This window comes from Syngnathus scovelli, chromosome 2, assembly GCF_024217435.2.
Source record: "Syngnathus scovelli strain Florida chromosome 2, RoL_Ssco_1.2, whole genome shotgun sequence".
NCBI lineage: Eukaryota > Metazoa > Chordata > Actinopteri > Syngnathiformes > Syngnathidae > Syngnathus > Syngnathus scovelli.
The window spans coordinates 15,661,846-15,689,834 of record NC_090848.1 but is presented as its reverse complement, the minus strand read 5'-3'; the positions used below and the strand labels follow the sequence as shown (position 1 = coordinate 15,689,834).

Sequence of the window (27,989 nt, the reverse complement as noted above, 5' to 3'; positions counted from 1 at the left end):
CCTGGTCACATGACCATGAAATCAAGCCCCTACCACTACGGCGTCTCTCTCTCTCTCTCTCTCTCTCTCTCTCTCTCTCTCTCTCTCTCTCTCTCTCTCTCTCTCTCTCTCTCTCTCTCTCTCTCTCTCTCTCTCTCCCCTTCCCAGGGTTCACTGAGCGCGGCGTGGCCCCACCCCGTATCTCCCAGACTCTTGCCTAGCCCTACCTCAATGTAGGCTCCTGTTCTCGGGAAAGGAGAGCAAGAGGAAAGGGGGAGGAATATAAAGAAAAAAGAATAAGCTCCAAGAAGAAACATTACTTCCCTTGCTTTGCGACTCCCACAAGCCTGAGCCGGCTGCGGAGCGACGACGGCGGCGGAAGAGGAGGAGGGCGGCCTAGGCGGCGCAAATGTGCTGCTTCGACTAGCTAGCTTGTGTGCTATATTTTTTTCTTTTTTGTTGCTTTCTGGTGAATGTTAACGCACACGCAGTGTGCTAACCTGTAGCTTTTTTCGACCGAGCTCGGAACTATGGGGGAGGAATGTGCATGAATGTGTACGAGCGTGCGTGTGCGTGCACGTACAGGCCTCATGTAGGCTCCCCTAAGCCCAGTCTGACAGCCAGCTGCTTTTCACCCTAACAACAAACCTGGAGACATTTTGAGGCTGCCACCCTCCACCTCCACACACATACACACTTTACGCCTCCATTTTCTGCTCCGGATTATTTACGTGTTGGATTTGGATCCGAACCGGCCAAAAGTGTAACTGCGGGATCGTTTGTGATGTGAGGGGGTGATAACACCAGCCAGGGACACGCACGCTTGAGACCCCCAGCCAGGGACACGCACGCTTGAGACCCCCGGAGGAGGGCCCCCTTCTTTGGAGGAGAAAACACAGCAATCCGAATAAGGAGGACAACTCGTGGAGCTGTTTTCGGAACCGGCCCAGAAGACTGTTGCCCTCTGGCTCAGCTTGCTGCAGAGAACTGGTCCGGAAGCAATGAAAATATCACACATGTAGCTGTAGTTCGTCTACTTCTTACTGGTGGGACCCCTTAACAACTAAAACACCGCCGTACAGAACCAATTGAACCTTTAAAAAAAAAAAAAAAAATGCGTGTTTTGAAAGGAGGCTTGGGACCGAGCCGCGCCGCCGTGCGGTTGAGCGTTACACTCACGCCGATTTGCGCTGACTTTCGCGGGCAGCAGTGAGACGCAAGACCCGGGCTTTGGCTGATGCACACCGGGCTCCTCGTCTTCTGCTCCCTGTTCCTCTTCTCCGAGATCAAGCGCCACTTTCGCCGTTGCTGTCATTTTTACAAGTCATCATTGACAATTGTCGAGACCGAAGTAACTGAGGAAAGAACAAGCAACGTAAAAGGAGAAAAGAATCCGGCCCTGTCTGTGGCGTTAGCAACACCAACTGCTTCGATTTTTGGACACGAAAACTCCCTCCACGGACTTAAATTTCAAATATTCTGGACCTGGACGGACAGACTACTACTACCCACTACCTTTTTTTTTTTTAATCGGGCCGTTGGAGGAAACTTCTCCGTGTTTGAGCCTCTCCTGCCCTAACCCTCGGGTGAAACGTTGGCTCTAGATTGGTCCGCGTTAAAGCTCACCTTTTCGCTTACTTTCTCTCCTTGGACTCCCCATTCTTTTGCCTTTCCCTGCGGGAAGATGGGTTGTTTGGGCAACAGTAAGACTGAAGACCAGAGAAATGAGGAGAAGGCTCAGAGAGAAGCAAACAAAAAGATCGAGAAGCAGCTCCAAAAAGACAAACAAATCTACCGAGCAACACACAGACTATTGCTTTTAGGTAAGTAAATTGTTGCATGTTTTGGGAAAATTCGTGGCATTCTAAAAATGAAGCAAGCAGATTATTTTCCTGAGGGTGATCGGCTGATAATCAGAATCATTTTGGAAGCAAAGGTGATGTAGTGACACTACTTATATGAGATGTTACTGTTCTGGCTGTACAGTAGCCCACTCATGTAATTTGACTGTCACCCACACAACTCATTGTAGAAGTGAACAGACTCAACATGTGGTTGTGTGTGTGTTTGAAGGTGGGCTGGGTCTCCACATTACATAACAGTTTCTTGACGGTCTCCCCTCCATTAACTCCTCCTCTTTCTTCCCCTGTTAAATTGCAGCTTCAAAGTTTTGCTCTACTTTTGTTCAAGTCTGAACATTTAATAAGACCATACCATGGCGGCTGCATATAGCACGAAAGACACACCCATATTTCTGTTGCGGAGGAAGTTGTGTCCATTTGAACAAAGCAGAACGACAGGAGCCAGATGAAAGCAACAATACCCTTAGCCGTCTAACATAACTGACATTTTTGTCTTACATTTGTTTTGATTGCACCTCTCAGCAGAGTCATTGATAAACAGATTCAAACTCATACAAAGAACAAAATGAACATCTTGTTCCTGAACTGGTGAGTTTCTGTTCTGTAGTGCTAGACATTTACTACAAGATGAAAGAACAGATTAGAAACAGACGGGCAACAATGTGACGGTGATGCCATGGCATCGACACAAAGCATTTACTTGTGTTCAGTCAGAGTTTTCATCTCAACTGGATGGACCTTTGATCTCGTGATCGGTATTTTTGCTTGGCTGCCGTTTTGGAGGTTGTGGTCTGGTGGATAAGATAGGAAAAGCTTGCAGCTGAAAAACTAAGGGATCCATGTTTGTTTTCTGTTAAACTGTAATCACATAATAGTGAGATGTGCTAAGAAGTTGACAATAATTGCATACATGTCCAATTTATACACAAAAGGGTTGAAAAAAAAATCTGAATTCACACTGCATGAAACAATCAGATGTGTATCGCTCGTAGGTAAAGAAAAATCTGAATTTAGCTGAACTGTGAACATCGCCTAAGCGACAACAAGCACCCTAGTTAAAAAAAACCTCTCAAGTAGACTTGTTTAGTTGTCACACACGCTAATTGTAATTACATAACAATTATAACATTGTAATGTTCAACAACTCCATGAGTGTGCCAAAAGAATTAAGTGTGAGAGGAAGTTGGCTGGCAAATACTTGTGCAAGCTGGACAGTCAAGTAATAGACACCAGCGACTATTACAACACCGTCCAGATTAAGATTTAAAGGTTTACTTGGAAAAAGAAAATGTTTTTATCTTGGTTATCTAAAGATCCGCAGAAGCATCCATGAGAAGTTGAGCTGCATCCTTGCAGATCAAGTCATATGGACAGAATTATGTTACACACCACCGACATGGTATTTGTCAAGCCTCAGACATCCCGCAGACATATTTCCTGCTGCCAGTTGACAGTGGTCCTCCTAGGTCTTCTTTTGCGCAGCACAGGAAAGAACATTAAAGGTGGGAGAGAAAGCTGGGGGGGGGGGTTGACATGAGGTCATCAGTTATATTTCAGAGCATGATGTTATCAGTTGAGTTGGAATGAGCAGCAGCTTGCTGAGCCACTGAAATGCCCGAGCGACAAACGGTTCCATGGTCTCATCATGTGCTTGGCCAGCACAAGTTCATCTCATGGTTGGAAAAAGTAGATTGCCAAGCTGTGTTGTAGTTGTCACTAGATGAGAACTCTTAACAATATTATTCAAATATGAAGAGTAGGTCACACATATAAGAAAGATGTGAACTTTTTGTTTGAGGCTGCTCAAATAATACAAAAATATTATGGCAAAATAGTTAGCCCGTCAACATTGAAGCCTTTTTTTTTTTTTTCTTAGGGGCTGGCGAATCTGGAAAGAGCACAATTGTGAAACAGATGAGGATTCTCCATGTCAACGGCTTCAATGCAGAGTGAGTATGATGCAAGTGTACATGGGCCGAGCAGCCAGTTTGGTAATGTTGGTGTGTCCGTGGTGTCCCACAAACGTAACTCTTGGTTTTAGACAACATTGAACATGTGTAAAAGTAGTGGAGACATTTAAATATTCGAAAGAGGGTTTTGCTCTTTAGGTAACGCAGGTATGCACCATACAATATTTGGGTGAGTAGCGGAAGCATAGTAAAGGTGGAACAAATAATTGATTTGAAAATTAGACTATATTATTTGAAGGTCTTTAATTCAAAAGTGTTTGCACTGCACTATGAGTGAACCCAACAAGACTTGAAATGGTCCCAAGATTCACAGACTAGATGTTGAAGTGGGCTAACGTATCATCCTTCGGTGGCATACATAAGACCTCTGTTATAGAACGCCAAAATGCTATCTAGTGTCATGCTGGTGTGGTAACATGGAGGCTTTGATAACTTGCGGCCAAATGAAAAGTGCTCCCTTTGGAGTCCATTTTACAGCAGCGTTGAGTAATTTGCACAAAGGAGCTTCTGAATTCGCTGTGGCCACTTCAACGAGGGCAAAGTCCTCATTTGCAAGTTTGTAGTTTCAAATCTGCACCTGAGGCAGATGAGCGTATGACCCAGCGCATGACTCCTCAACACTGTGAGCTGTGTGTGCACGGCGGCCAGCCATGAATATACGAGACTGTGTTACTGTCTTTATTAAGACTCACAAAACGCATGGGGAAGCATCACTTAGGGGCAAATATGTGATGTTGCTCGGATTAGCCGCTGGCTTTCACGGTCAGCACAGCTGATCCTTAGATATAGTTTTTGACATTTTTAATGTTGCTTTCTGTTTTGGTAATAGTTTCTCACAAGTGTATGTCTGGGTGAATAGATTTGTGTTCGTCAAAACTGATCTTTTGGTTGAGCCGTGTGCTTTGACGCACGCCCTCCATACTTTTAGTCAATCACATTCGAACTCACTTTGAGGTTTACTGTAACGCTCCTTTATTTGTTACGTTTTTGCTATCCTTAAAAACAAAAAAAAACAAAAACATATTAATGTTGTCCTCTGAATAAGAGTAATACAAAATAATCTGAAAGCTGGTTATTGAAAGATGTTGATGGAAACATTGGGTGCTAGGAGCGTTCTTGTTGCCACTGCCTATTTTACACACAATCACACATTAACTTCCAAATTTGTGTCTGTTTCAGTGAGAAGAAACAAAAAATTCAGGATATCAAGAATAATATCAAAGAGGCCATTGAGGTAAGTGCTCATCAGCAATACAATAAAAGTTGTATAAGAAGACTAAACCTATTTTAAGGAAGTAGCTGAAACATGTAAAGAAGGTAAAATCTGTCTGACTAAAAGAACTGTTTAAAAATAGTCAACTTAAAGAGGAGAGTATGAACGTTGACAAGTAAAAAGACTAAAGCCGCTTTAGTATTGTATCAGCTCGCTTGTCCCCGGGCAACTGCTTTTCCATTACACTTTTTCGGACCGTACGCTCACACTGGATCCACTAGACAGAAAATCCTTCGAGGTGGTTTCTGATACACTTGCCCTGACGTGACTGTTGTATAGTTGGATAACCTACGTTGACGTTTCTTAAGGGATGCCGCAAGGAACTCTACTGCACGCGTGACAGAGCAGCCCACAGGCTCTACCAAGTCATATTGGACATAAGAAATTGTAAATGTGGTTAGGTTTAGCTGTAAAATGCAATATATGTGGATATTGTATATTCTACGTTTTCACTTGAACTTACACACCATGCAAATTTTGTGTTTGAGACTCGCCACTTTAGAAACATTATGGCAGAACCCCACATGCCGCCACCGTGTTCAGTTGATCTGGGCTAAGTGAGGCTAGTACGGTGTGGCCTCCAGCTATCTGGAATGTCTCGTGGAAAAGGAGCTTCCTATATTCATTAAGTTGGGTCTTACACATTTAAATGTAACGTGGGTTGGCCTTTTGTGTGTTTATTACAGACAATAGTGACGGCTATGAGCACGCTGATGCCTCCGGTGCAGTTGGCTTGTCCGGACAACCAATTCCGCATTGAATACATCCTCAACCTCGTCAACCAGAAGGATTTTGAGTTTCCATGCGTGAGTATTAAACTACAGTATACTCACAATTATTTTTGTGATCAGGCCAAATATAAAATACTGCACAAATTAATAAAGTTGTTTACGGTTGTAAAATTAGATCCAAACTCACTTTTTGTCGTCATTGTAACTGATTAGTGTCAAATGGAAAAAGCCTGTACATGTGTGCTTTGAGTGTAAGCAGCTTTCCATAGGTTAGTGTCTCCAAAACCCAGATGATAATCCCTTGACATGTCATAACAAACACAGAAGTGTACTAATGATCATTGGATAATACCTGTGTGAGTTTCATTTCCTAATTGTCTAGGCCAAGAGACTGGTAATCAGGTGCCACTTATGGGACCTCCTCACTCCCGTCATATTGTTTTATCATTTTTCTATTAGACAGAAAATTGTTTTATTTATATTTCACACTGTAGGTTTTATGCTTGAACAAAAAATGCCAACAAGTACATTTTAAATGGTGAGAAAAGCAGCAACATTTTTATTTCAATTCTTCAGCTTTTAATTCTAGAACTTTGCTATGTAGTTGGCTCAGCAATATCCTGTAACACAGTTTCTCTGATTCCTTTTGGCTGTCACTTGTTGCTTGGTAAACTTTGTGAGGCCAGTTGGAAAAAAAGGTAGCTCACCTTTTTCACTTCAGTATCATCTGGTGGGGCACTGCTCCGCTTCCCCTATTAAAAAAAAAAAAATCCCATTTGCTTTCATAATTTTATGACCAACACAGTGTTTCTTTCCTTTTTGAGCTTCAGTTCTTGAATTATGCATTGATGTTGGGAAAACATGCCCATCAATCGCGTCCTTGTGTGTGGGGAAATCTTTTTTCCCAATTTCCTGCTGATTATTATGATCAATGTGTGTATCTGACAAATTAGCATCACATCCTGTTTCATGTGAACCGGTCAGGTTTAATGCAGTATTTGTAATGGAACAAAGAGGAAAGAGGATGTCACGCTAGGATAGAGTGGCTAGCGGAATGGAGTGAGTATTTTCTGTTGTTGCTGCAAGCACATGACATGATTATGAAAGAATTCTGTGTTAAACATATGATGAGTTTGCCGTCATGGAGAGTTGTTCTTTAAAAAAGGGTTTTGGCCCATGCGTGTGACAATCCCTCAATACAAAGAAAGAAAATACCTGAACCAACAAAGTCATTACAACACAGAAGAGTGGAAGTCCACCATGTGCGATAGGTACCTAACTTGACCGTGGCATATTTCAGCAAGTAATGAATATTCACATAATTGTGATTCTAATTTACAGAATTAACAGTTACAACCATCGGTATATGGCAATCTATCGTTCCAAAACACATTCACAAATAAAGCTTTTTGAACCTATAGATAAATAAAGCACAACAGTTTTGGGGATTAAATTAATGCATACTGTTCACAAAATATAGAGCCTACTTTTCTGATATTTAGTGTGTTTCTTTTTTTTTCTCCTTTGTTTAATAACTTTCTTTCAAAAGTAGGCAAGTGTAGTGAACAGAGATGGTATGTTGTGCTCCAAAACATGCTATAGAAGATGCGTGAGGCCAAATGTGAAGTCAGTGCTGTGCTGTGTAACAGTTTGTGCGCAGAGTTGTCTTGAATTTTTTTTAATTCTACTCTGCCTCTATTTACATTTGACAGTCTTGTACACAGCCGTCACCCAGGCACAACGTTCTCACTGGTGGTGTCAACAAGCTAGTCAAGCACTCCGCTCCTAAGTCGCTTCGCTTTTTTTTTTTTTGCTTAGTTTGAGTGAGCATGTTTGACAGTGGGTACCTCAATCGTTAAGTTGCAAATAGGCGAATTTGAATCAGGTAAACATCACTAAATTTTGTGGTGTGTTATTACACCAAGGGATCAAGGGATTAGTTAATTTCCATTACAAATTCAGTCTTTTTGTACTCATGCATTTCTAACAAAAAACTTTATGTAGCCAACACTGCCGTTAAGTGTGACATTGAAGAAAAAAAAAATGCTGACGACTACTGGCACCAAAGCAACTAACTATTGGTACTGAAAAAGCTTGCACTGGAAAAAAAAATGTAGCTACAATTTATTTAGATTTTTTTATTTTATAATTTGTTTTAAATATTATTGTTAATCATTGTTTCATATTACGTTTTTGCCGTTTTCAGAGTTCCTCTGTCTCTCTTGTTTATCTTTTTTTAATATACAGTACATGTCAATAGCGTTTTTTTCAACAGGGTTAGGTCGGGGAGTGTCTCCTCTGTAAATTTCAAACTTGGAAGCAACTTTACTGAGGCACAATCAACAGTAGATGACATCGATACCCCATTTTAGATATGAGATCAGAGCAGTTTGAGTACACTTGGAGAACCGGCTGCATTTTGTTCAGCCTACAGTGGGGGAAATAAGTATTTGACCCCTTGCTGATTTTGCAGGTTTCCCCACTTGCAAAGAATGCAACGATCTATAATTTTAATCATATGTACATTCTAACAGTGAAAGACGGAATTCCAAAGAAAATTCCAGAAATTCACATCATATGAATTTATAAAAATTGAAAATCTTTGGAGGGAGCTTAAAATTGGAGTTGCCAGGCGACAACCTCGGAACCTGAATGATTTGGAGGCTGTCTGCAGGGAGGAGTGGGCCAACATCCCTGCCGAAATGTGCACAAAGCTTGTCACCAACTATAAAAACCGTTTGACATCTGTGCTGGCCATCCATCCATCCATCCATCTTCTTCCGCTTATCCGGGGTCGGGTCGCGGGGGCAGCAGCTTTAGGAGGGACTCCCAGACTTCCCTCTCCCCAGCCACTTCATCCAGCTCATCCCGGGGGATCCCAAGGCGTTCCCAGGCCAGCTGAGAGACATAGTCTCTCCAGCGCGTCCTGGGTCGTCCCCGGGGTCTCCTACCGGTGGGACATGCCCGGAACACCTCCCCAGGGAGGCGTCCAGGAGGCATCCTGATAAGATGCCCGAGCCACCTCATCTGGCTCCTCTCAACGTGGAGGAGTAGCGACTCTACTCCGAGTCTCTCCCGGATGACCGAGCTTCTCACCCTTCTCTAAGGGAGAGCCCGGACATCCTGCGGAGAAAACTCATTTCGGCCGCTTGTATCCGAGATCTCGTTCTTTCGGTCACGACCCATAGCTCGTGACCATAGGTGAGGGTAGGAGCGTAAATCGACCGGTAAATTGAGAGCTTTGCCTTTTGGCTCAGCTCTCTCTTCACCACAACGGACCGGTACAGGGTCCGCATTACTGCCGACGCTGCACCGATCCGCCTGTCGATCTCACGCTCCATCCTCCCCTCACTCGTGAACAAGACTCCAAGATACTTGAACTCCTCCACTTGGGGCAGGATCTCATCCCCGATCCGGAGAGGGCATTCCACCCTTTTCCGATCGAGGACCATGGACTCGGATTTGGAGGTGCTGACCCTCATCCCGACCGCTTCACACTCGGCTGCGAACCGTTCCAGCGAGAGCTGGAGATCACGGCCTGAAGAAGCCAACAGCACCACGTCATCTGCAAAAAGCAGAGACGCGATGCTGAGGTCCCCAAACCGGACCCCCTCAACGCCTCGGCTGCGCCTAGAAATTCTGTCCATAAAAATTATGAACAGAATCGGTGACAAAGGGCAGCCTTGGCGGAGTCCAACCCTCACTGGGAACGAATCCGACTTACTGCCGGAAATGCGGACCAGACTCTGGCATCGGTGATACAGGGACCGAACCGCCCTTATCAGTTGGCTCGGCACCCCGTACTCCCGAAGCACCCTCCACAGAACCTCCCGAGGGACACGGTCGAACGCCTTCTCCAAGTCCACAAAACACATGTGGACTGGTTGGGCGAACTCCCATGCACCCTCGAGGATCCTGCCGAGGGTGTAGAGCTGGTCCACTGTTCCACGGCCAGGACGAAAGCCACACTGCTCCTCCTGAATCCGAGGTTCGACCTCCCGACGGACCCTCCTCTCCAGCACCCCTGAATAGACCTTACCAGGGAGGCTGAGGAGTGTGATTCCCCTGTAATTGGAACACACCCTCCGGTCCCCCTTCTTAAAGAGGGGAACCACCACCCCAGTCTGCCAATCCAGAGGCACTGTCCCCGATGTCCACGCAACGTTGTAGAGGCGTGTCAGCCATGACAGCCCCACAACATCCAGAGCCTTTAGGAACTCTGGGCGGATCTCATCCACCCCCGGGGCCTTGCCACCGAGGAGTTTTTTAACTACCTCAGTGACTTCGACCCCAGAGATTGGAGAATCCGCCTCCGAGTCTCCAGGCCCTGCTTCCTCAATGGAAGGCGTGTAGGTGGAATTGAGGAGGTCTTCGAAGTATTCTCCCCACCGACTCACGACGTCCCGAGTCGAGGTCAGCAGCATGCCATCCCCACTGTAAACAGTGTTGACGTTGCACTGCTTCCCCCTCCTGAGACGCCGGATGGTGGACCAGAATTTCCTCGAAGCCGTCCGAAAGTCATTCTCCATGGCCTCACCGAACTCCTCCCACGCCCGGGTTTTTGCCTCAGCAACCGCCGAAGCTGCGTTCCGCTTGGCCATCCGGTACCTGTCAGCTGCCTCCGGAGTCCCGCAGGCCAAAACGGCCCGATAGGACTCCTTCTTCAGCTTGACGGCATCCCTTACCGCCGGTGTCCACCAGCGGGTTCGGGGATTGCCGCCACGACAGGCACCAACGACCTTACGGCCACAGCTCCGGTCGGCCGCCTCAACAATGGAGGCGCGGAACATGGTCCACTCAGACTCAATGTCCCCCGCCTCCCCCGGGACGTGGGAAAAGCTCTGCCGGAGGTGGGAGTTGAAGCTCTTCCTGACAGGAGATTCTGCCAGACGTTCCCAGCAGACCCTCACAGAGCGTTTGGGTCTGCCAGGTCGGACCGGCATCTTCCCCCACCATCGGAGCCAACCCACCACCAGGTGGTGATCAGTTGACAGCTCCGCCCCTCTCTTCACCCGAGTGTCCAAAACATGCGGCCGCAAATCCGATGACACGACTACAAAGTCGATCATCGAACTGCGGCCTAGGGTGTCCTGGTGCCAAGTGCACACATGGACACCCTTATGCTTGAACATGGTGTTCATTATTGAAAATCCATGTCGAGCACAGAAGTCCAACAATAGAACACCGCTCGGGTTCAGATCGGGGGGGCCGTTCCTCCCAATCACGCCCTTCCAGGTCTCACTGTCATTGCCCACGTGAGCATTGAAGTCACCCAGTAGAACGATGGAGTCCCCAGAAGGAGCGCTCTCCAGCACTTCCTCCAGGGACCCCAAGAAGGGTGGGTACTCTGAGCTGCTGTTTGGTGCATAGACACAAACAACAGTCAGGACCCGTCCCCCCACCCGAAGGCGGAGGGAGGCTACCCTCTCGTTCACCGGGGTGAACCCCAATGTGCAGGCGCCCAGCCGGGGGGCAATAAGTATACCCACACCTGCTCGACGCCTCTCACCGTGGGCAACTCCAGAGTGGAAGAGAGTCCAGCCCCTCTCGAGAGGGCTTGTACCGGAACCCAAACTGTGCGTGGAGGCTAGTCCGACTATATCTAGTCGGAATTTTTCTGCCTCGCACACCAGCTCGGGCTCCTTTCCAGCCAGAGAGGTGACATTCCATGTCCCAAGAGCCAGCTTCTGCAGCCGGGGATCAGACCGCCAAGGTCCCTGCCTTTGGCTGCCGCCCAGCACACATTGCACCCGACCCCTTTGGCCCCTCCCACAGGTGGTGAGCCCATGGGAAGGGGGACCCACGTTTCCTTTTCGGGCTATGCCCGGCCGGGCCCCATGGGCGAAGGCCCGGCCACCAGACGCTCGCCTTCGAGCCCCGCCTCCAGGCCTGGCTCCAGAGGGAGGCCCCGGTGACCCGCGTCCGGGCGAGGGAAAACGAAGTCCATTTATTTCAATCGTCATAAGGGGCTTCTGTGAGCCGTGCTTTGTCTGGCCCCTCACCTAGGACCCGTTTGCCATGGGTGACCCTACCAGGGGCATGAAGCCCCCGACAACATGGCTCCTAGGATCATAAGGGCACGCAAACCCCTCCACCACGATAAGGTGACGACTCACGGAGGCTGGCCAATAATGGCTTTTCTACAAAATATTAACATGCTGTTTTTCCAGGGGTTCAAATACTTGTTTTTCCTCATTAGACGGTTATCAATTTTTATAAATTCATATGATGTGAATTTCTGGAATTGTCTTTGGGATTCTGTCTCTCACTGTTAGAATGTACATATGATTAAAATAGTAGATCGTTGCATTCTTTGTAAGTGGGCAAACCTGCAAAATCAGCAAGGGGTCAAATACTTATTTCCCCTACTGTACCTTTTTTTCTACTGCTGATTATAAAAAGAAAAAAAGCAACATCATGTGTTTCCTTTGAAAGAAGAGAGTCTGTTTTATTTAGTTGTTTGGTTATGTCTAATCATTGACCGCTGTGGGTCTTGAAAATGTAAAAATGCTCTAAAATGGCTGCCAGCTTGATACACTGGAAAAAGATAGTAAGGGATTCTCTTCATATACTTTGTTTTGTAATGTAGTATTATTTGTTTTTGTTATTTAGTACCATACATTGGGGGTAAAACACATCAGACAGGTTAAGAGTATTGTTTTGATGATTGGGGTGCAGTTAGGGCTGTCACAAACCAATCATTTTAGAATCGCTTATCCTATCGATGATTTCTTCTGTTACGTGGGCAGTTGCCCGCGCACACCTGCTCTTTATTTATTTTGTACATATTTCCCACAATAATATCTCTCTACACTCACACTTGATCACTGCTTAGCGATATGTTAATAGCTGCGCTTTGGAGCAAGCTACTCTGTTAGCTCGCAAAGCATAAACTCGTATGCCACAATTTTAACCGTGCACAATGATTTAGTGGAAGACGCTTTGCACTCACACAAGCGTCATTTGCCAAATGAATATAACGTGGTCTTTAAACAGTGTGTTCTAGCTGGCGATGGTAGGATACCTGACATTTGCTAATGAGTTTAAGAAGAAGAGAAAACAAACCCCGACACGCATGTTAGCTCCTGTCTCAAAACCACCCCAACTCCATTTAGCAGTAAAGAAGTCACTACTGATTGGAGGACTTGAGTCCATCTTGCACAAATGTCTGTGCCTTAGTCCCCATTTATTTTGCTCTTTAAAACCAGACTGTTTTTCTACGCAATTAGTAATGTTTTTTTGCTTTGCTTGACCTCTGCAGGAGTTTTACGACCATGCAAAAACACTGTGGCAGGACGAGGGCGTCAAGGTGTGCTTTGAGAGATCCAATGAGTACCAACTCATCGACTGTGCACAATAGTGAGTAACCCAACATTAAATATGACTTCTAATAGAATTATTGCCACGGTCGTGTGATTACACATTTTTGAAATGTTGTGTATTTGTAATAACTTTAAGAAATAAGTGTTGAATTCATTTCCATTATATTTGATTAAACTACCGTAATTTCCGGTGTATAAACCGCACCGGTGTATAAGCCGCACCAGCTAAAATTCGGGGATATTTGAGGTTTTTTTCTACATAAGCCGCACCGGACTATAAGCCGCACGTGCACACGAGTTTTTTACAAAGAAAGACAGTACACAGAAAGCCTTTTTGAAGTTTGAATAACATACTTTAACATGTCTTTCTAAACATTGCCTGTGACGCAGCAGTAGTACCGCAGCAACACGGAAGTGTGCACGCAAGTTATTAACAAAGAAATACTGGACACAGAAAGCTTTTTTAAAGTTTTAATAACATACCTTAACATTTCTTTCCAAACACTGCCTGTGACGCGGCAGTAATACCGCAGCAACACGGAAGTAACACAGCACTAATAGGGTTTGATTAAATAAAACATACCGGTAAAAGTCACTGAGACGCGGCGGTAACACAGCAGCAACACGGTAGCACAGCACTAACAGGGCTGGTTAAAGTAAAAGTTAAAAAAAAGAGCTTCATCGTCTTCATCTTCCTCCTGTGCACTAAAACCGTCGAAGTCTTCCTCCTCAATTTCCGATTGGAATAGCGTTAGATATCCTTCGCCACACACTTTCTCAGTATCTCTTTCGTCGTCGTTTTTATCCATTTCTTCTAGCATTTTCCATGATGAGGGTCTGTTCATGCTAATCTTATTCATGCACGAAGCGCTAAATTACATTAAACTAGCGAGCGACACGTATAGCTCCAGAGTAGACAGGACCACAAAATAAAGAAAAGGGTGCCGCAACACAATGTCATCAACATCGACTGCCTTTAGCTTAAAAGCGGCATCATATGCATTTCTTTTGTCCCCCATAATGACGGTTTGTGTATAAAAGCATTCTTTCAGTAATGTCCGTCTTGATTGCGTTCTGCGTGATGCGCGAAATGTTGTAAACACAAACTAGCACGTCTTCTTCGGCACGTTATCTCTTCTTCGCCTGTCTCGCTCTTGCTTCCTGCTAGAGTGCCCCCTGGAGGCCGTAAAAATCCATAAGTACGCCGCGCCGCCATTTAAGCCTCAGGGTTCAAAGTAACCTTCTGAATAAAATGCACTAAAAGTTCATATTCATTAGAACTTGTTTTTGGTGAGCAAAATGTCAGAAGAATTTAATTTAAATGCTGATTGATTGGGTTTTAATACAATGCAGATGGTCCAAACAGCGCCACTGCTTTGTGTAATCTCTGAGTCACATGGCAGAGTAAGAGAAAGGGTTTAGAGCACAGGTGTCAAACTCAAGGCCCAGGGGCCAGGTACGGCCTGCCACATCATTCTATGTGGCCCACAAAGACAAATTGTGCATCAAATTCGTGTGTCATTACTAGAATTGCAAATTGTCTTCACTTTTAATATCTTTTTTTTAAAAATATTTGACCAGTTTTTACTCAACTGATTTGAAAACGAGTTATTTGTCAGTTTGTTTTGTAGCTTTTACTGTATATAATAGTGTTAAAAGTAAAAGTGATCAAGTCATCACAAAAATCACGAAAAAAAATCTTATATAAGCCGCACCTGACTGTAAGCCGCATGGTTCAAAATTTTGGAAAAAAGTCGCGGCTTATACACCGGAAATTACGGTAATAGAAATGTGAATTGCAAAGTTACAAAATGTTTGCAATAGAGTAAACAATGTATAACTACTGACCCCCCTATAAAAATGCTTTAGCAAAATAAATGGCAGCATTTTGTAGGAAAAGGTAGCTTCTGGTTTGTTTGTTCAACATAAATAAGAGCACAAAATACAGCAATTAATTACAAATGTGTTTACTTAAGCACCAGCTACAAAAACTTAAACGATGTATCTTATTGTCAGAAATTGTGCCCATCCATAATATCGAGTGTAAAAATAACAAGTGGGCTTTTTTAACAGCAATTCGGCGCCCTCTCCAACAGATGGCGCCCTAGGCAAGCGCCTTTTTGGTCTATCCTGAGGGCGGCCCTGGCCGCAAGCCTCAACACTTGGTGTTTGTTAAATGTAGACAATGTTTCTCCCTGTGGCACTCGTGATGGTACAGCCTACTTGTTCCATCCCTCCTTCTTTGCTGTCAGGTCCAGCACATAAGCCAGAGCATATCCTCCTCTTCCTCATCTGTCTGTCTGTCAGTCTGTCTGTCTGTCAGTCTTTCCCGGAGCCACTCCAGCCTCACGAGATTGGGAGCTGATAGACTATTAATAGCACCTGTGGTTGGGTCTCCATGGTAACGGTACCGGAGGCTGCGGCGCCGGCGAGCTATTTTTGAAATGTGCTCAGTAATGTCAGACAGACGCCACTATGGCTCTGGCTCTCTTTTTTTTTTTTTTTTGTACCATGTCATCACTCCACTTTGTCTTTTAACAACTTCTTCCACCACACACACACGCTCCAAATAAGGTCCTCAAATCTCCATTTCGTTAAGCTGTACATTGCGTTTCATTGTCAGCCAAACATTTAGCCGAAACCATATTAAAATGGTTTGAATTTTAAAGGTATTTTTCATCTTTGAACCTTTCGGATAAAGTGAGGGAAGACTGACGTTATTGTTAAAATGCATGTTTGGGCTATTTTCATCTGAAATGTTTTGTTGACTGAATTTTCTGTGCATCCCAAGAAATGATTTCAACCATCTAATAGCTTTTCTGGTATTGTCTCTTTGCTCAGCTTCCTAGACAAAATTGACATCGTGAAGCAGAGCGACTACACTCCATCAGATCAGGTGGTTCTGCGCTCACCACTCACCTTTTGCCATGCTTCCTCTGACTTTTTCATAACTCTTACAAAAACAAAATCGGGGAGTTCATCATTGATATCAACAACTTTTTTTCCCTTTGGTACCAGGATCTGCTGCGGTGCAGAGTGCTGACTTCAGGGATCTTTGAAACAAGGTTCCAAGTGGATAAAGTTAATTTCCAGTAAGTCAAGAACATAAGTTTGCTGACTGAAATCATAAACAATAAGTAGTTGGAAAGTTGCTTCCAAATTTTCTAGTTTGAATATCAGAAAAGGATTGAAAAGAAATTCTATTGTATACTACAGGATCCAGATGGGGCTTGCCTGACGTAAACTAAAGCACATGCTCATAACAGCGCGGTCAGATCAAATCGAAGTAGAGCATGATGTTTAGCTTGAGCTCGTACAATTATTTACATAGAGCGCCGCAAACCATTCGCGGAATTAGCGCGATTCCCGGAATGCAATGTGTCATGCCATGTTGAACTTTTGGCTCAATAAGGACATTCATCCTTATCATTCATGTGTTACCTGTCGTTCGTAACGTGCAATAACCGCCGTTTATTACTCCTTGAAGACATACAGATTAATAGCCATTTGACTTATAGTTCATTTCTCAGGCTTTCGCATTTACGCATATTCCCCTGCTGGCCTTTTTGCAGTCTCACAAACGTGTCCCAATAGAAATAAACACCGTAGTTAGATGTTGTGAGGTTCATTCATGTAATCACGACTTGCTGAATGAAGTCGATTTTAACACCGTTTGGCCAGCCCAGAGTTGCCACGTGGTATCAGTATTTCTCATCTCTGAACCATCTCTTTTGATTGACAGCATGTTTGATGTTGGTGGTCAACGAGATGAGCGCCGGAAATGGATCCAGTGCTTTAATGGTAGCGTGTGAACATCATCTATTGCCGCTTGATTCATTTGCCACCGAGTTTCTGCGGAGTTTGTAACTCTTTCTTTTTTCGTGCCTCTCTACCGGCAGACGTGACGGCCATCATCTTCGTGGTGGCCAGTAGCAGTTACAACATGGTGATCAGAGAGGACAATCACACCAACCGTTTACAGGAGGCTCTCAACCTCTTCAAGAACATTTGGAACAACAGGTGAAGTGGGGTGAAAAGTTGATAAAGGGGCCGATCATTTTGATCTTCTAAAGAAAGGGGTGTCAAACTCATTTTTGTTGCGGGCCGCATCGTAGTCATAATTTTCTTCTGAGAGCCATTATGACTGTCAACCCAAATGAATGTATGAACGTCTCAGTATAGGCTGCACAACAAACTGATAAATAACTAGTTTGGAAATCAGAGACTAGTAAAAACTGTTCAACATTTTAAAAAGATGAATTGTAGTAAAAATTGCTAGTAACGCCTCTATATATTAAACATAAAGACACTTGGCAATTCTTGTATTGACCCAAAGTTGATGCACAATTTGTCTTCCCGGGCCAAATATAATTACACTGCTGGCCAAATTTGGCCCGTGTGCCAGAGTTTGACACCCTTTTCTAAAGGGTTTAGAAATGCTTTTGGAATGCTCCTGAGCTCCTTTCAAAAGTCACTTTCCCATCTGGGTTGTGAAGCATCCTGCTTTTTCTCCTCACCCCTTACATAATCATATACATGAGGGTTCTCTAGCAACAAATGCTGCACAACAGCGTCAAATGTCCATCATGTCATTTACATATTTACAAAACCGGGGATCTTCAAACTCACTACACATTAGTTGGCGACTACCAAGTTCTTAATGCAGTTTTTGTTATGGTTTTCCTCCAGTAAATGCTTGCGCCTTATTTGATGGCTCATTTCTCTTGTACTCCTCAGGTGGCTGCGAACCATTTCTGTCATCTTGTTCCTAAATAAACAGGACCTCCTTGCGGAGAAAGTGCTGGCAGGGAAGTCCAAAATTGAGGAATACTTTCCGGAATTTGCTCGCTACACTACACCTGATGATGGTGAGCAGTTCTTGGACAGACCTTCTCACTAGACACAATCACATAAACTGTTAACGTACAGGATATATAGCATAGCATCGAGAGTTTGTTGTTCTATATAACAGAATCAGAGCGGTAAACAGCCAAATACTTAAAAGACAACTGAGCTGTTCCCCCTCTCATTGTTGCACACACATGGACAACATTTTTGGTACCCTAATGTTTATGAAAGAAAAGTCCACAGTGGTCACAGAAATAATATGAATCTGGCAAAAGTAATAATGAAAAAGATATCAAAATTGGCCATTGAAAATCAGACACTGCTTTTGAAGATATTTAAGAAAAGAAAAAAAAACTTAATGCAACAGGCTTGGTCAAAAATGGTAGCACCCTTGCCAAGATGCATTTTGGCAATAAACCTATAATTTCTTTGGGAGGTTGACCTGGACTCTTGTTAATATTAATATTTTCCATCTCGTCAGTTTTTCATCAATTTCTCCCTTGTGTCCACATCCAGTGAGGTTTGCTGCAGTCAAGACCATTTAATCCACTGTTTAGCTCCTTCATTGAAACCAGGGTTGCCCAAATAAGTTCTTTCAAGGGGCAACCTACAGGAAGAAAATGGAGGCAAAAGCCACATCTTCCATTTTTCTTTCTTTCATCTGTTTAACACCCTAAACCAATCCATCAGTGCAGGTAAAGCTATGCAAATCTATAAATGCCGTTATTTATGCTGTATACTTTAAAAAAAAAGATATCTTATAGTGCATAAAGGTTTTGATTTTAATGAGTGGAGTGGCCAGGGGTCCTGTGTCCCACTTGAAAGAGATCACCTATGTATGCACTGAGCAGCAGCAGAACTTTTAGTCCCAACAGTTCTTTTACCCCCCATCTAAGTTGGTGTCTTTAACCACCTCTGTGGCCCTTTATACTCTTGCAGCAACACCTGAACCTGCAGAAGATCCCCGTGTCACAAGGGCGAAGTACTTCATAAGAGATGAATTCTTGGTGAGTGCAAATGTTTCATCTTATTTATTGAGCCACTGATTTTTCATTGGTGTCACAGCACCCCTCAAAAAAACTCATTTTTGCACACTCTTATTCTTTAGATTTCATTTTAAAATAGAGCAAAATGTCTAACGCAATCCATTTGGACACACTGCTCTACACTTTTCCAAGGGCCAAACTGTCAGCATCATAAAACCTTGTTTTCTTCTCCCAGCATTCTGATGCATATGATCATGAACGCATTCAACTTCGAGCCATTCCACTGTTAACATACTTATTGTACTTATTCTTTTTTTCCTCAAAAAATTGTGGAATTCAATTTAAATCTGTTACCAATAACAGTTTTATAGGTGAAGCAGTAAGAGGCAAAATACTGCTTGGTAGTAACCAAAAGAGAGCGCTGTGGATTCAGTTTCTGCGACTGAGCAGTAGCTTCCATCCAGACTTGATTAGTCCCAGGATCTACTATGATTTTGTCGTCAGACATCTTGAACAAACAAAACACAGAATCTGCTCTGACATGTAAAAGGGTGGCGCAAAAATACAAAATAGGTGCATCTTAAAATAATTACTAAATATCATTGGAATAGGCTTCAGCATGCCCGCAACCCTCGTAGGGATAAGTGGTACGAAATTGAAAACTGAATTTGTTCCAGTTTAGTTAAAAAAAACAAAGAGATTTCTCTGTGAACCTGGATGTGGTCTGCATAGTACAATTAAACAATTGCACGACAAAAGAAGCTTACTGAATGAACCAATATTTTTTTGCCTGGTAGTTGACATGCGCTAAAATGGCCAACCCCAGAGATGGCTAGAATTCAGCAAATTCAAAGAAATACTAAATACTGAGATTATGTCACTTGTTCCTTCCAGAGGATCAGCACTGCCAGCGGCGACGGGAGGCACTACTGCTACCCCCACTTCACCTGCGCCGTCGACACGGAAAACATCCGCCGCGTCTTCAACGACTGTCGAGACATCATCCAGAGGATGCACCTGCGGCAGTACGAGCTCTTGTGATGGGACGGCAAAAAAAAAAAAAAAACGTAAAGGAAAAAGCAAATCAAAAACAGAACAAACTTGGGAACACCCTGAGTCTTTGAACTCTTTCACAGACATGCCAAAAAGACACTTCACACAGTACATGATGCCAACTTCCCTTTGCTGCTAACTCCGAGTCTGGGGGGGGGGGGGGGGGCGGGTTGCGTGGCCTAAAGCCAACATTCACTTTGGCCACTTTCCTCCTCTTTCATGCAGTCTGGACTGGAATTCACTTTACATTTGCAGCCACGTGGACTGCTGCTACTTTGATGGAACGAGCAAACTGTAACAGATCTCATCTACTACACAGAAATAAGTGTCATGCTCAGGATTTTGGATCAAACCGTACATGTGAGCATTAGGGCGCGCGCACACACACAAACACACACACACACACACACACACTGCAGTCCTTCCTCTCACATATGCATATCGCGATATTCAAAAGTAACATCAAATCTGCATTTACTGAGTTGCAAAAGAAATCCAGAAACTGTTATGCAGAGTGGCCTCCCACTTTTATTTTGATTTTTTTTTTTTTTCTCCAACCCATTGGAGCCCAGTTGCAGGGTTGACAAGTTTATAAGCAAAGAAAGAGGTGTGTTCTTTGTCTTGTCCGCAAATGGGACAGGTGTCTCCCTTTGGCCCCCTGCTGGAATTTGAAATCAACACAAGGACAATGGAACGGAGGAACCATCCCTCCTCCACTTGACTATAAAAATGATACATCGTACGTTTGAGTTGAAGACTTCTATGGGACTTAGCAAACGGGGGGAAAAAAAGTATCCAATACAGTATCTAAGTTAAAGAAAAATATCTTTTGCCAACACAACTGTTTGTTTGTTTTTTCTTACTTTTGGGGGTCTGTGTGGACTTGTGTGCCATTGTGCCCTGCGTGGTCTTTTTCTCTCATTTTCTCCTCCTTCCTCAAACCACCGCTTTTTCTCTTCTGACTTACATCTGCACTAGAGAGGAAAAAAAAGAAAAGAATAATTCTAAAATGTAAAGGGAGGAAGAAAATGGCAAAAACAAACAGGACACTTTATCTCCCTGAAATCTCCCTCCCCCATCTCTGTCTATTTTACTTTACTGCTGAACTATTATTCTTGTACAGACTGTAAAATGTATTATTTTGTACAACTTTATTGAGGAAAAAAATAACTTTTAGAAGATCCCTGTGCCTTGATCACGACAGTACGTGTATAATGAGCTAAAGTGGGTGTCATACTGCGCTGTATAGCTTGGCCAATTAATACCAACCCCTTCGCTTCACCACTTCCTTCCTTTTCGTTATCTTCATCCTCCAGGCTGTCTCGCGCTCTCCTTTGGGGACCTGAGGGACAAACATTTGTAGCTTTTTGTAGGCTCATTTCTCTTCCTCATTTTTCCCCCTTTATGATTTGAATCTCTCTTTTTGGATCCATACCCCTCCTCACCCGAAAGAATGAATAATAAAATGTATATGAGTTTTAAAATCAAAAGTATTTTATTAGGAATCATATGGCAAACTGTACACTCAACAGTGTCCATCTTGCTTCTAAGTTAAATCCTTTCAACGGAGGTTCTTTTGTTTTCTCGCATACATTTTGGAAAGTTTAAAAGGGAAACTGATCAGATTCAAAACATTGCCTTGTTTTTACACGAGTCATGTTTTTCCTACCAAAATATCTCCTAAGAAAACAACCAAAAATAATTGTCATTTTATTTGTGGAGAAAGGGGGGGCAATGGGTCCTTCTTCCCTAGCGTGCACATCAGTCATCTCTCATTATATGTATGCATCATTTATGCGTCTTCTGAATCGGAGCTCTTAAGAAATAAAGATTCTTTTGGGGGGGTGAAGACAGCGCCAGGCCCGTCCTTACACATGCAACAACACAACACTTGAGACGCAAGCTGCGTGTTGCTACTCCCTTAAATTGCAGGAGAATGTGGAATTTCCTGCTATGTTAGTCTTTCCTCATCTGATCTGCATTAGTTCTTCAAAGGGCTCAGCATGAAGTGTCCTCAAATGACTTTCTCACAGGTGCACCATTGATCTGAAGTACATAGTCTGGACACTGGAAATTAAAATTGTCTAACAAGCATACTTTGTTGCCTTTGCCAGTCCTGGGCAGTAAAATCTACTTTTGTAATGATACAGTAAAACTGCTAAGGTCAAATAAATTTGAGAGTACCAGTTGGCCTTAGTCATTTGCAATTAGAATTCATCTTACCTGTCTCCATAATGAGAACAAGCGTTATAAAAATATTCCATCCTTTACTGAGCCAAGGCCTGCATTTTACATTAGAAAAATGTCATGGCAAAACATCAAAATAAAAATATCACACATCCAATCAACAAATGCTTTCATCCCTAATAATGTTACTATTAATAATGTTTTAATTTAAAAAACAATTTAAAATTAATCATTATGAAACTAACCGAAATCAATATAAATAACAGTTTCTTGAAATCTGCCGATGGTCACATTTTCCAATGATTGCTTACATAACATTCCTAGAAACTCACGATATCTCATCACTGGTAAGTTCTTTTTAGAACAGGTTTACTGGCTACTCATTTATTCCTTGGGGGCTACATGGGGTCCATGGGCACCACATTGGTGATCCCCGTAAAATGATTTTTTTTTTAATGTATTCGTTTATTTAATTGAATCGGGACAATGCACATTACATTTTCGACAATGGAGTTTAGAGTAACTCATTTTACCCACATTTTAATTATTGATTCTACAAAATTACAATAAAATGTAAGGTGGTACTGATTATCACGTCCGCCTCACAGTTCAGAGGATGCGGGTCCGATTCCACCTCCGGCCCTCCCTGTGTGGAGTTTGCATGTTCTCCCCGTGCCCCAATGGGTTTTCCCCGGGAAGTGTGGTTTCCTCCCTCATCTCAAAAACATGCATGGTAGGCCGACTGAGCACTCCAAATTGCCCCTAAGTGTGACTGCGGATGGTTGTTCGTCTCTTTGTGCCATGCAATTGGCTGTTAACCGGTTCAAGGTGTCCCCTGCCGACAACCCGATGACTGCTGGGTTATGTTCCAGCACGCCCGCGACCCCCGTGGGGACAAGCAGTACAGAAAGTGGATGAATGAAAAAAGTATTTTTCATTACTTTCAACGGACCGATACAAAATTGGTACAGTAGGTATCACATTGATGAAATGAATGATTTGTTTTATGTTCTATTTATATGTATATTTTATGTTTTAATAAGTACTTTATGTGTTTTATACACATTTATATATAACTATATGTATATACATTCACTCTCTTGTATGCAAAGTAGTAACAATATTCAAGGTCCCGCCCCTTCGCCAAGTCCACCTTCTTGTCTTCGCCGTCTCTCCTTTCGCTGCTACGCTAGCATACTTAGCAAATTAGCTTCCAGCAGCTGTCGGTAGCAATCAGTCAGTGAGTCAGGCGAGCAGTTTACCCGGTGCCCCTTTCACATTATATCCGTAGTCGTAGTCGCAGTCCGCCCCCTTCTCGCCTCGCAGGAAGCCGCGTACGTCAGTATTTTTCGTTCCGGAGCCAACCAGCTGCAACCTCGCCTCTCCGTGCTACCTGTGATCCAGATCGTTGCCTTCGCCGCCCCGACAAGGAAGAAGCTCTGGGTCATGGCCAGACCAGAACAAGTCCTGGTGCTGGAGCCGCAACACGAGCTGAAATTTCGAGGTAACGCCACCAGGGCAGGGCCGGTAACGCCTCGGTGGCTACACGCTCAACTGGTTCGACACCGCCCCTGCGTTGCCTTTTCATGTCTGCCCGTCATGTTTATTAAGGTTATTTGTCAGGCAAGTTGCACATTATTAGTGTGCACGGTGTATTTTAATGATGAAATAGCAAAAGTGCGCTTGCGTTAACAAGGTAGCAGCTTAGAATCCTTCTTAGCTAGCTTGTCTGCTAGCTAGCTGTCATTGCAGCGTCAGAGCAGGCCCGCCGTTGATCACATTCATTGACTCACTAGTAGGCTCAGTCTTTATAATTCTTTAAACGCCGCGATTTCACGCTTTTTGACGTCTGTTTTCTGTTAACATGCTAACACCTAGCAGTCAGCCTAGAATGTTTAAAGTACTTTCTACAGTGCTGAGCTTTTAATAATTTAGTTACGTACACATTGTTGCAATCTACCTAATGAGAGGTTTGCTGTAAATTTTCTTAGATTCTTGAAAACTCACTACGGTGATGGTGGTGGGAAGCTGTTGAATGATATACGGATCACTTTCTTGGTTGTAATATTGATGTACAGATAATGTGATTTGCCTATATAGTATGTCTAATCTTCTGTGTGTTTTCATCCCCAGGACCGTTCACAGATGTCGTCACTGCCACTCTGAAGCTCACCAACCCCACAGATAGAAATGTGTGTTTCAAAGTCAAGACAACCGCACCTCGTCGTTACTGTGTTCGCCCAAACAGCGGCATCATCGACGCCGGGACCTCCATCAATGTTTCTGGTCAGATGTCGTGCCGGCTATATCGCCAATTCGATAGCTATGTTTGAATATCTCTTGTTACTGTGATGTGTGACTTTAAAGCAGAACCAACCCTGTGAGAGATTGATTTTCCTTGCAACAAAGTCATAATATTTGTATCCACATGACATCTATGAGCATGGCAAAGAAACACTAGACAATCGTACAGGTGCATCTCAGTAAATTAAGATATGGTAAAAGGTTTATTCATTCGTTCATTCATCTTCTGAACCATTTATCCCCACGAGGGTCGTGGGCGTGCTGGAGCCTATCCCAGCAGTCTTTGAGGCGGTAAGCGGGGTACACCCCAAACCGGTTGCCAGCCAATCGCAGGGCACATCAAGACAAACAACATTTCGCACTCACACCCATGGACAATTTTGAGTGTTCAATTGGCCTACCATGCATGTCTGGAATGTGGGAGGAAACTGGAGCCAAAAACGTTGGTCATGCTGCAAATTTCATGGACTTAAATCCATTTGATGTACAGTACTTATCACTGTATACTGAAATAATTGAATATTTGTGGTTTATTTCTAATATCAGGCAATGGAGAGGAAAAGCGGTTAGCGTGACCACCTCACTGTTCTTATGTTCACGATTCAAAGCTGTGCCCCGTTCTTACTGTCTGGAGTTTGCACATTCTTATTCCAATGATGATTATTTAATTGTATGAGAAAATAAAATTCATATTCCATGCCCTATACAGTTATGCTGCAGCCTTTTGACTATGACCCCAATGAGAAGAGTAAGCACAAATTCATGGTGCTCTCCATGCTGGCTCCCTACGACATGACTGACATGGAGAGTGTTGTGAGTATCAATATTTAACCTTCATTCAATTCAACTGACCAGTTTCATTGGATTTCTCAGACAGCCATACAAGTTAATACAATAGAAACACTAAGGTTGAGCACAATCCGTTCTGGGACGCTGGTTAAATATTGATTTATTTATTTTTTCCAGTGAGTTCTCATTTCTGTGTGAAATACATCAAGTTAAACAGTATTCTGAAGGATGTTAACTAATCAGTCATGAGTTGTATCTTAGCTCTTTTTTTTTTTTTTTTTCTTTGATGACATTCACAGTGGAAGGAGGCCAAGCCCGAGGAACTGATGGATTCAAAGTTGAGATGTGCCTTCGAGATGCCTCTTGAAAATGACAAAGCGGTAAGCGTCTTCTGGTCTCACATTTTCACCTTCTCACCAACATTTTGATGTACAGCAAGCACTTTGAGCAGTTCACGTCGACACCATGAGCAAATTCATCACTGTCTCAGCATTATAATTTTTTTATTTTGATTTTGATCACTCTGTACACCTCCCCCACCTTCTCTCCCTCACTCTCACTCTCTTGCGCTCTCGCTCTCGCGCTCTCTGCAGCGTGAGCCTGAAAGCTACCACACTGTGCATTCCTCTACCTCTTCTGTTAAGTCGGAGTACGTCTCTCCGCCAAAGTCATCCAGCGCCTCGCTGGACGACGGAGAGGTGAAGAAGATTATGGAGGAGTACAAGCGGCTGCAGGCAGACGTGCAGAGACTACGAGAAGAGAACAAACAGATCAGGGTGAGGCCATGCTTGCCTATTTGTTGCAGAGCTCCGACAAAACTGACACACGTGATTAGCAGTGTACATCTTACACCAGGATCCCTGTTGAGAAAAATTAGACCCTCTCAACGAGCGAATTTAACAGTCAAACTATGAGAATGTTATCTCAGTAGCGAATAGTGGCTTATCAAAGTTAGGTTTGCATTTCACAGCAATTTTACTCTGTGTGGACTTTGCTTTCATTTCAATGTTCTTAGTTCTGACATGAGGCAGGCAGACCTTTGTATACCTCATGAGAGATATGTATAACTACATTCTTACTGACGACATGTGCATTTAGAGCTTCTCCCAAAAAGCACAGTTCACTATTCGCTCGTTTGCCTATTCAAATTTTTTAATCTCTGTCACTCTGATCAACTATTTTTTGCTCTTTGTAAAATGCTCTAAATGTCACAAGATTGTGTCAAAGCACAATCTTAAAACAAATTGGTCTTAAGGAAGTATATTGATGGGATAATTTCAACTGCGGCAAGCATTTGTTCAAAGAAGCCTGTCGATGAATATGAAATATCTGTGCCGCGTGTTTATTTTTTCCAAAATCAAGGCATGAATTCAAAATTATGTCAGTGTTTTGGGGGTCGTAGTACAGGGTATATTTTAGTGTTTGAGGTAGAGCAAACCGTTTTGAAGGAGTTAAGAAAATATTATGCTGAAAGGCTCGGTCCCCAGAGGCATTATTGTATTGTAACGTTTCTCAGAGCTCTCTGGTGCCAATAGAATTACACGACCGTTGTATTTACTTTTTTCATAACCGTTTTGATTTGTGTGTGTGCACTGCCTCTTCATGGCAGGAGAATGATGGGCTGCGGAAGCGAAAATTGACGGGGCTTGCGGCCGACTCCCCCTCATCCTCCGTCATGGCGTCCTTGGCCACGAGAGACGAAGGCCTGAGCACCCGTGTGCTGGCTCTGTGCGTCCTCTTCTTCGTCATCGGGGTCATCATCGGCAAGCTGGCCCTGTAGACACACACACACAGACAGACAACACGGTGATGGACGAATGGACAGACAGACGGATGGCTGGTGGCATGGACGGACACGTGTCATTGACGGCAACATGAGGAAGTCTTCTTGGCTTTACATTTTCTCTTGTTCTTATTGTTAACCCTCAAGGCAATATTGTTCTGGCTCGTCATGGCAGAGCGAAAAAGAAACCTTTGAATGTGTTCTGAGAAAACAAAGAAGCTAAACCTTGACTTTTCTGTCTTTCTTTTTTTTTTTTCTGTGTGTGAAATGATCACCTTCAACTCCAGTGACTCCGTCCATGGCTCTCTATCCTTACGAGCTTGCACGGGTAACAATTAGTGGTGATGTGGCTCAAGGCTTCCATTGATTCCCGACTGATGACACTTAAAACCAACACATTCTCTTATTACTGATAAATACACACAGAGATTGAACACTAGTGAAGTGAGCATTTATATTCTGGACTTCCAACTTTGTGTGTGTCCGTTTGAGTGTGTGTGTGTTTGTGTGTTTGTGTATTGCGGGTGAGAAGGTGGATGCTTGCAAAAGAAGAGCACATGTCAGATATCCTGTTATAAGTTATTGGGGGTTTTGTTCAGTATCAGCTATCAGAACCATTAAGAGAATATCTTCTAGTCATATGATTAAAAAATGTATTCGGTTTTCCCAGACTGCACTTTGCCAGCAATGGCCCTCCACTTGTGTGCGGAAATAGTGTAGCCGCCAACTCATTAAACTTCATGCAAAACCAATGTGGACGTTTTCAATAAACACTTGTATGCAACAACAGTTCAAGTTGTCACTGCTTTGTATTTGGCCACCTCTGCCTGATTCTGAGTCTCGAGTGTTTCTACAATTTAAATTAGAAATTAATTTGTATCTTAAGTGAATATATATGTGAA

The 27,989-nt window shown here is 43.5% G+C and overlaps 2 protein-coding genes and 1 long non-coding RNA gene across 4 annotated transcripts; 2 read left to right on the top strand and 1 right to left on the bottom strand.

The window, feature by feature from the left end:
- Window positions 1–158: 158 nt before the first annotated feature.
- On the top strand, window positions 159–21,873 carry gnas (GNAS complex locus). The gene is made up of 12 exons (XM_049752704.2): window positions 159–1,802; window positions 3,718–3,790; window positions 4,991–5,045; window positions 5,771–5,890; window positions 13,077–13,174; window positions 15,979–16,033; window positions 16,156–16,229; window positions 16,880–16,938; window positions 17,037–17,157; window positions 17,875–18,005; window positions 18,925–18,992; window positions 19,866–21,873. The coding sequence occupies exons 1-12, from the start codon at window positions 1,664–1,666 to the stop codon at window positions 20,010–20,012; spliced, it is 1,140 nt and encodes a 379-aa protein (XP_049608661.1). The 5' UTR covers window positions 159–1,663; the 3' UTR covers window positions 20,013–21,873.
- On the bottom strand, window positions 21,105–24,346 carry LOC125988004 (uncharacterized). The gene is made up of 2 exons (XR_007488199.2): window positions 24,219–24,346; window positions 21,105–21,366 (listed from the first exon to the last, which is right to left on the bottom strand). It is a non-coding gene; the product is annotated as an uncharacterized lncRNA (long non-coding RNA).
- On the top strand, window positions 23,361–27,876 carry LOC125988003 (vesicle-associated membrane protein-associated protein B). Of its 2 annotated transcripts, none has more exons than XM_049752706.2 (6): window positions 23,361–23,715; window positions 24,345–24,497; window positions 25,225–25,328; window positions 25,604–25,684; window positions 25,949–26,080; window positions 26,914–27,876. In XM_049752706.2, exons 1-6 carry the CDS (start codon window positions 23,658–23,660, stop codon window positions 27,082–27,084), a joined length of 699 nt encoding a protein of 232 aa, XP_049608663.1. In that variant the 5' UTR covers window positions 23,361–23,657; the 3' UTR covers window positions 27,085–27,876. The 2 variants fall into 2 exon arrangements, with proteins under 2 accessions (XP_049608663.1, XP_049608662.1); XM_049752705.1 differs by having other exon boundaries at window positions 23,365–23,715; window positions 25,898–26,080.
- The last annotated feature ends 113 nt before the right edge of the window (window positions 27,877–27,989 follow it).

What these genes read in the sequence shown, in the direction of transcription:
- gnas (XM_049752704.2), top strand. Translation starts at nt 1,664, where the DNA reads ATGGGTTGTTTGGGCAACAGTAAGACTGAAGACCAGAGAAATGAGGAG. An exon ending in GTCAACGGCTTCAATGCAGA is followed by an intron (nt 3,791 to 4,990) that starts GTGAGTATGATG and finishes TGTCTGTTTCAG; the next exon opens with TGAGAAGAAACAAAAAATTC. An exon ending in AAGAACATTTGGAACAACAG is followed by an intron (nt 17,158 to 17,874) that starts GTGAAGTGGGGT and finishes TGTACTCCTCAG; the next exon opens with GTGGCTGCGAACCATTTCTG.
- LOC125988003 (XM_049752705.1), top strand. Translation starts at nt 23,658, where the DNA reads ATGGCCAGACCAGAACAAGTCCTGGTGCTGGAGCCGCAACACGAGCTG. An exon ending in ACACGAGCTGAAATTTCGAG is followed by an intron (nt 23,716 to 24,344) that starts GTAACGCCACCA and finishes TTTCATCCCCAG; the next exon opens with GACCGTTCACAGATGTCGTC. An exon ending in GACCTCCATCAATGTTTCTG is followed by an intron (nt 24,498 to 25,224) that starts GTCAGATGTCGT and finishes TGCCCTATACAG; the next exon opens with TTATGCTGCAGCCTTTTGAC.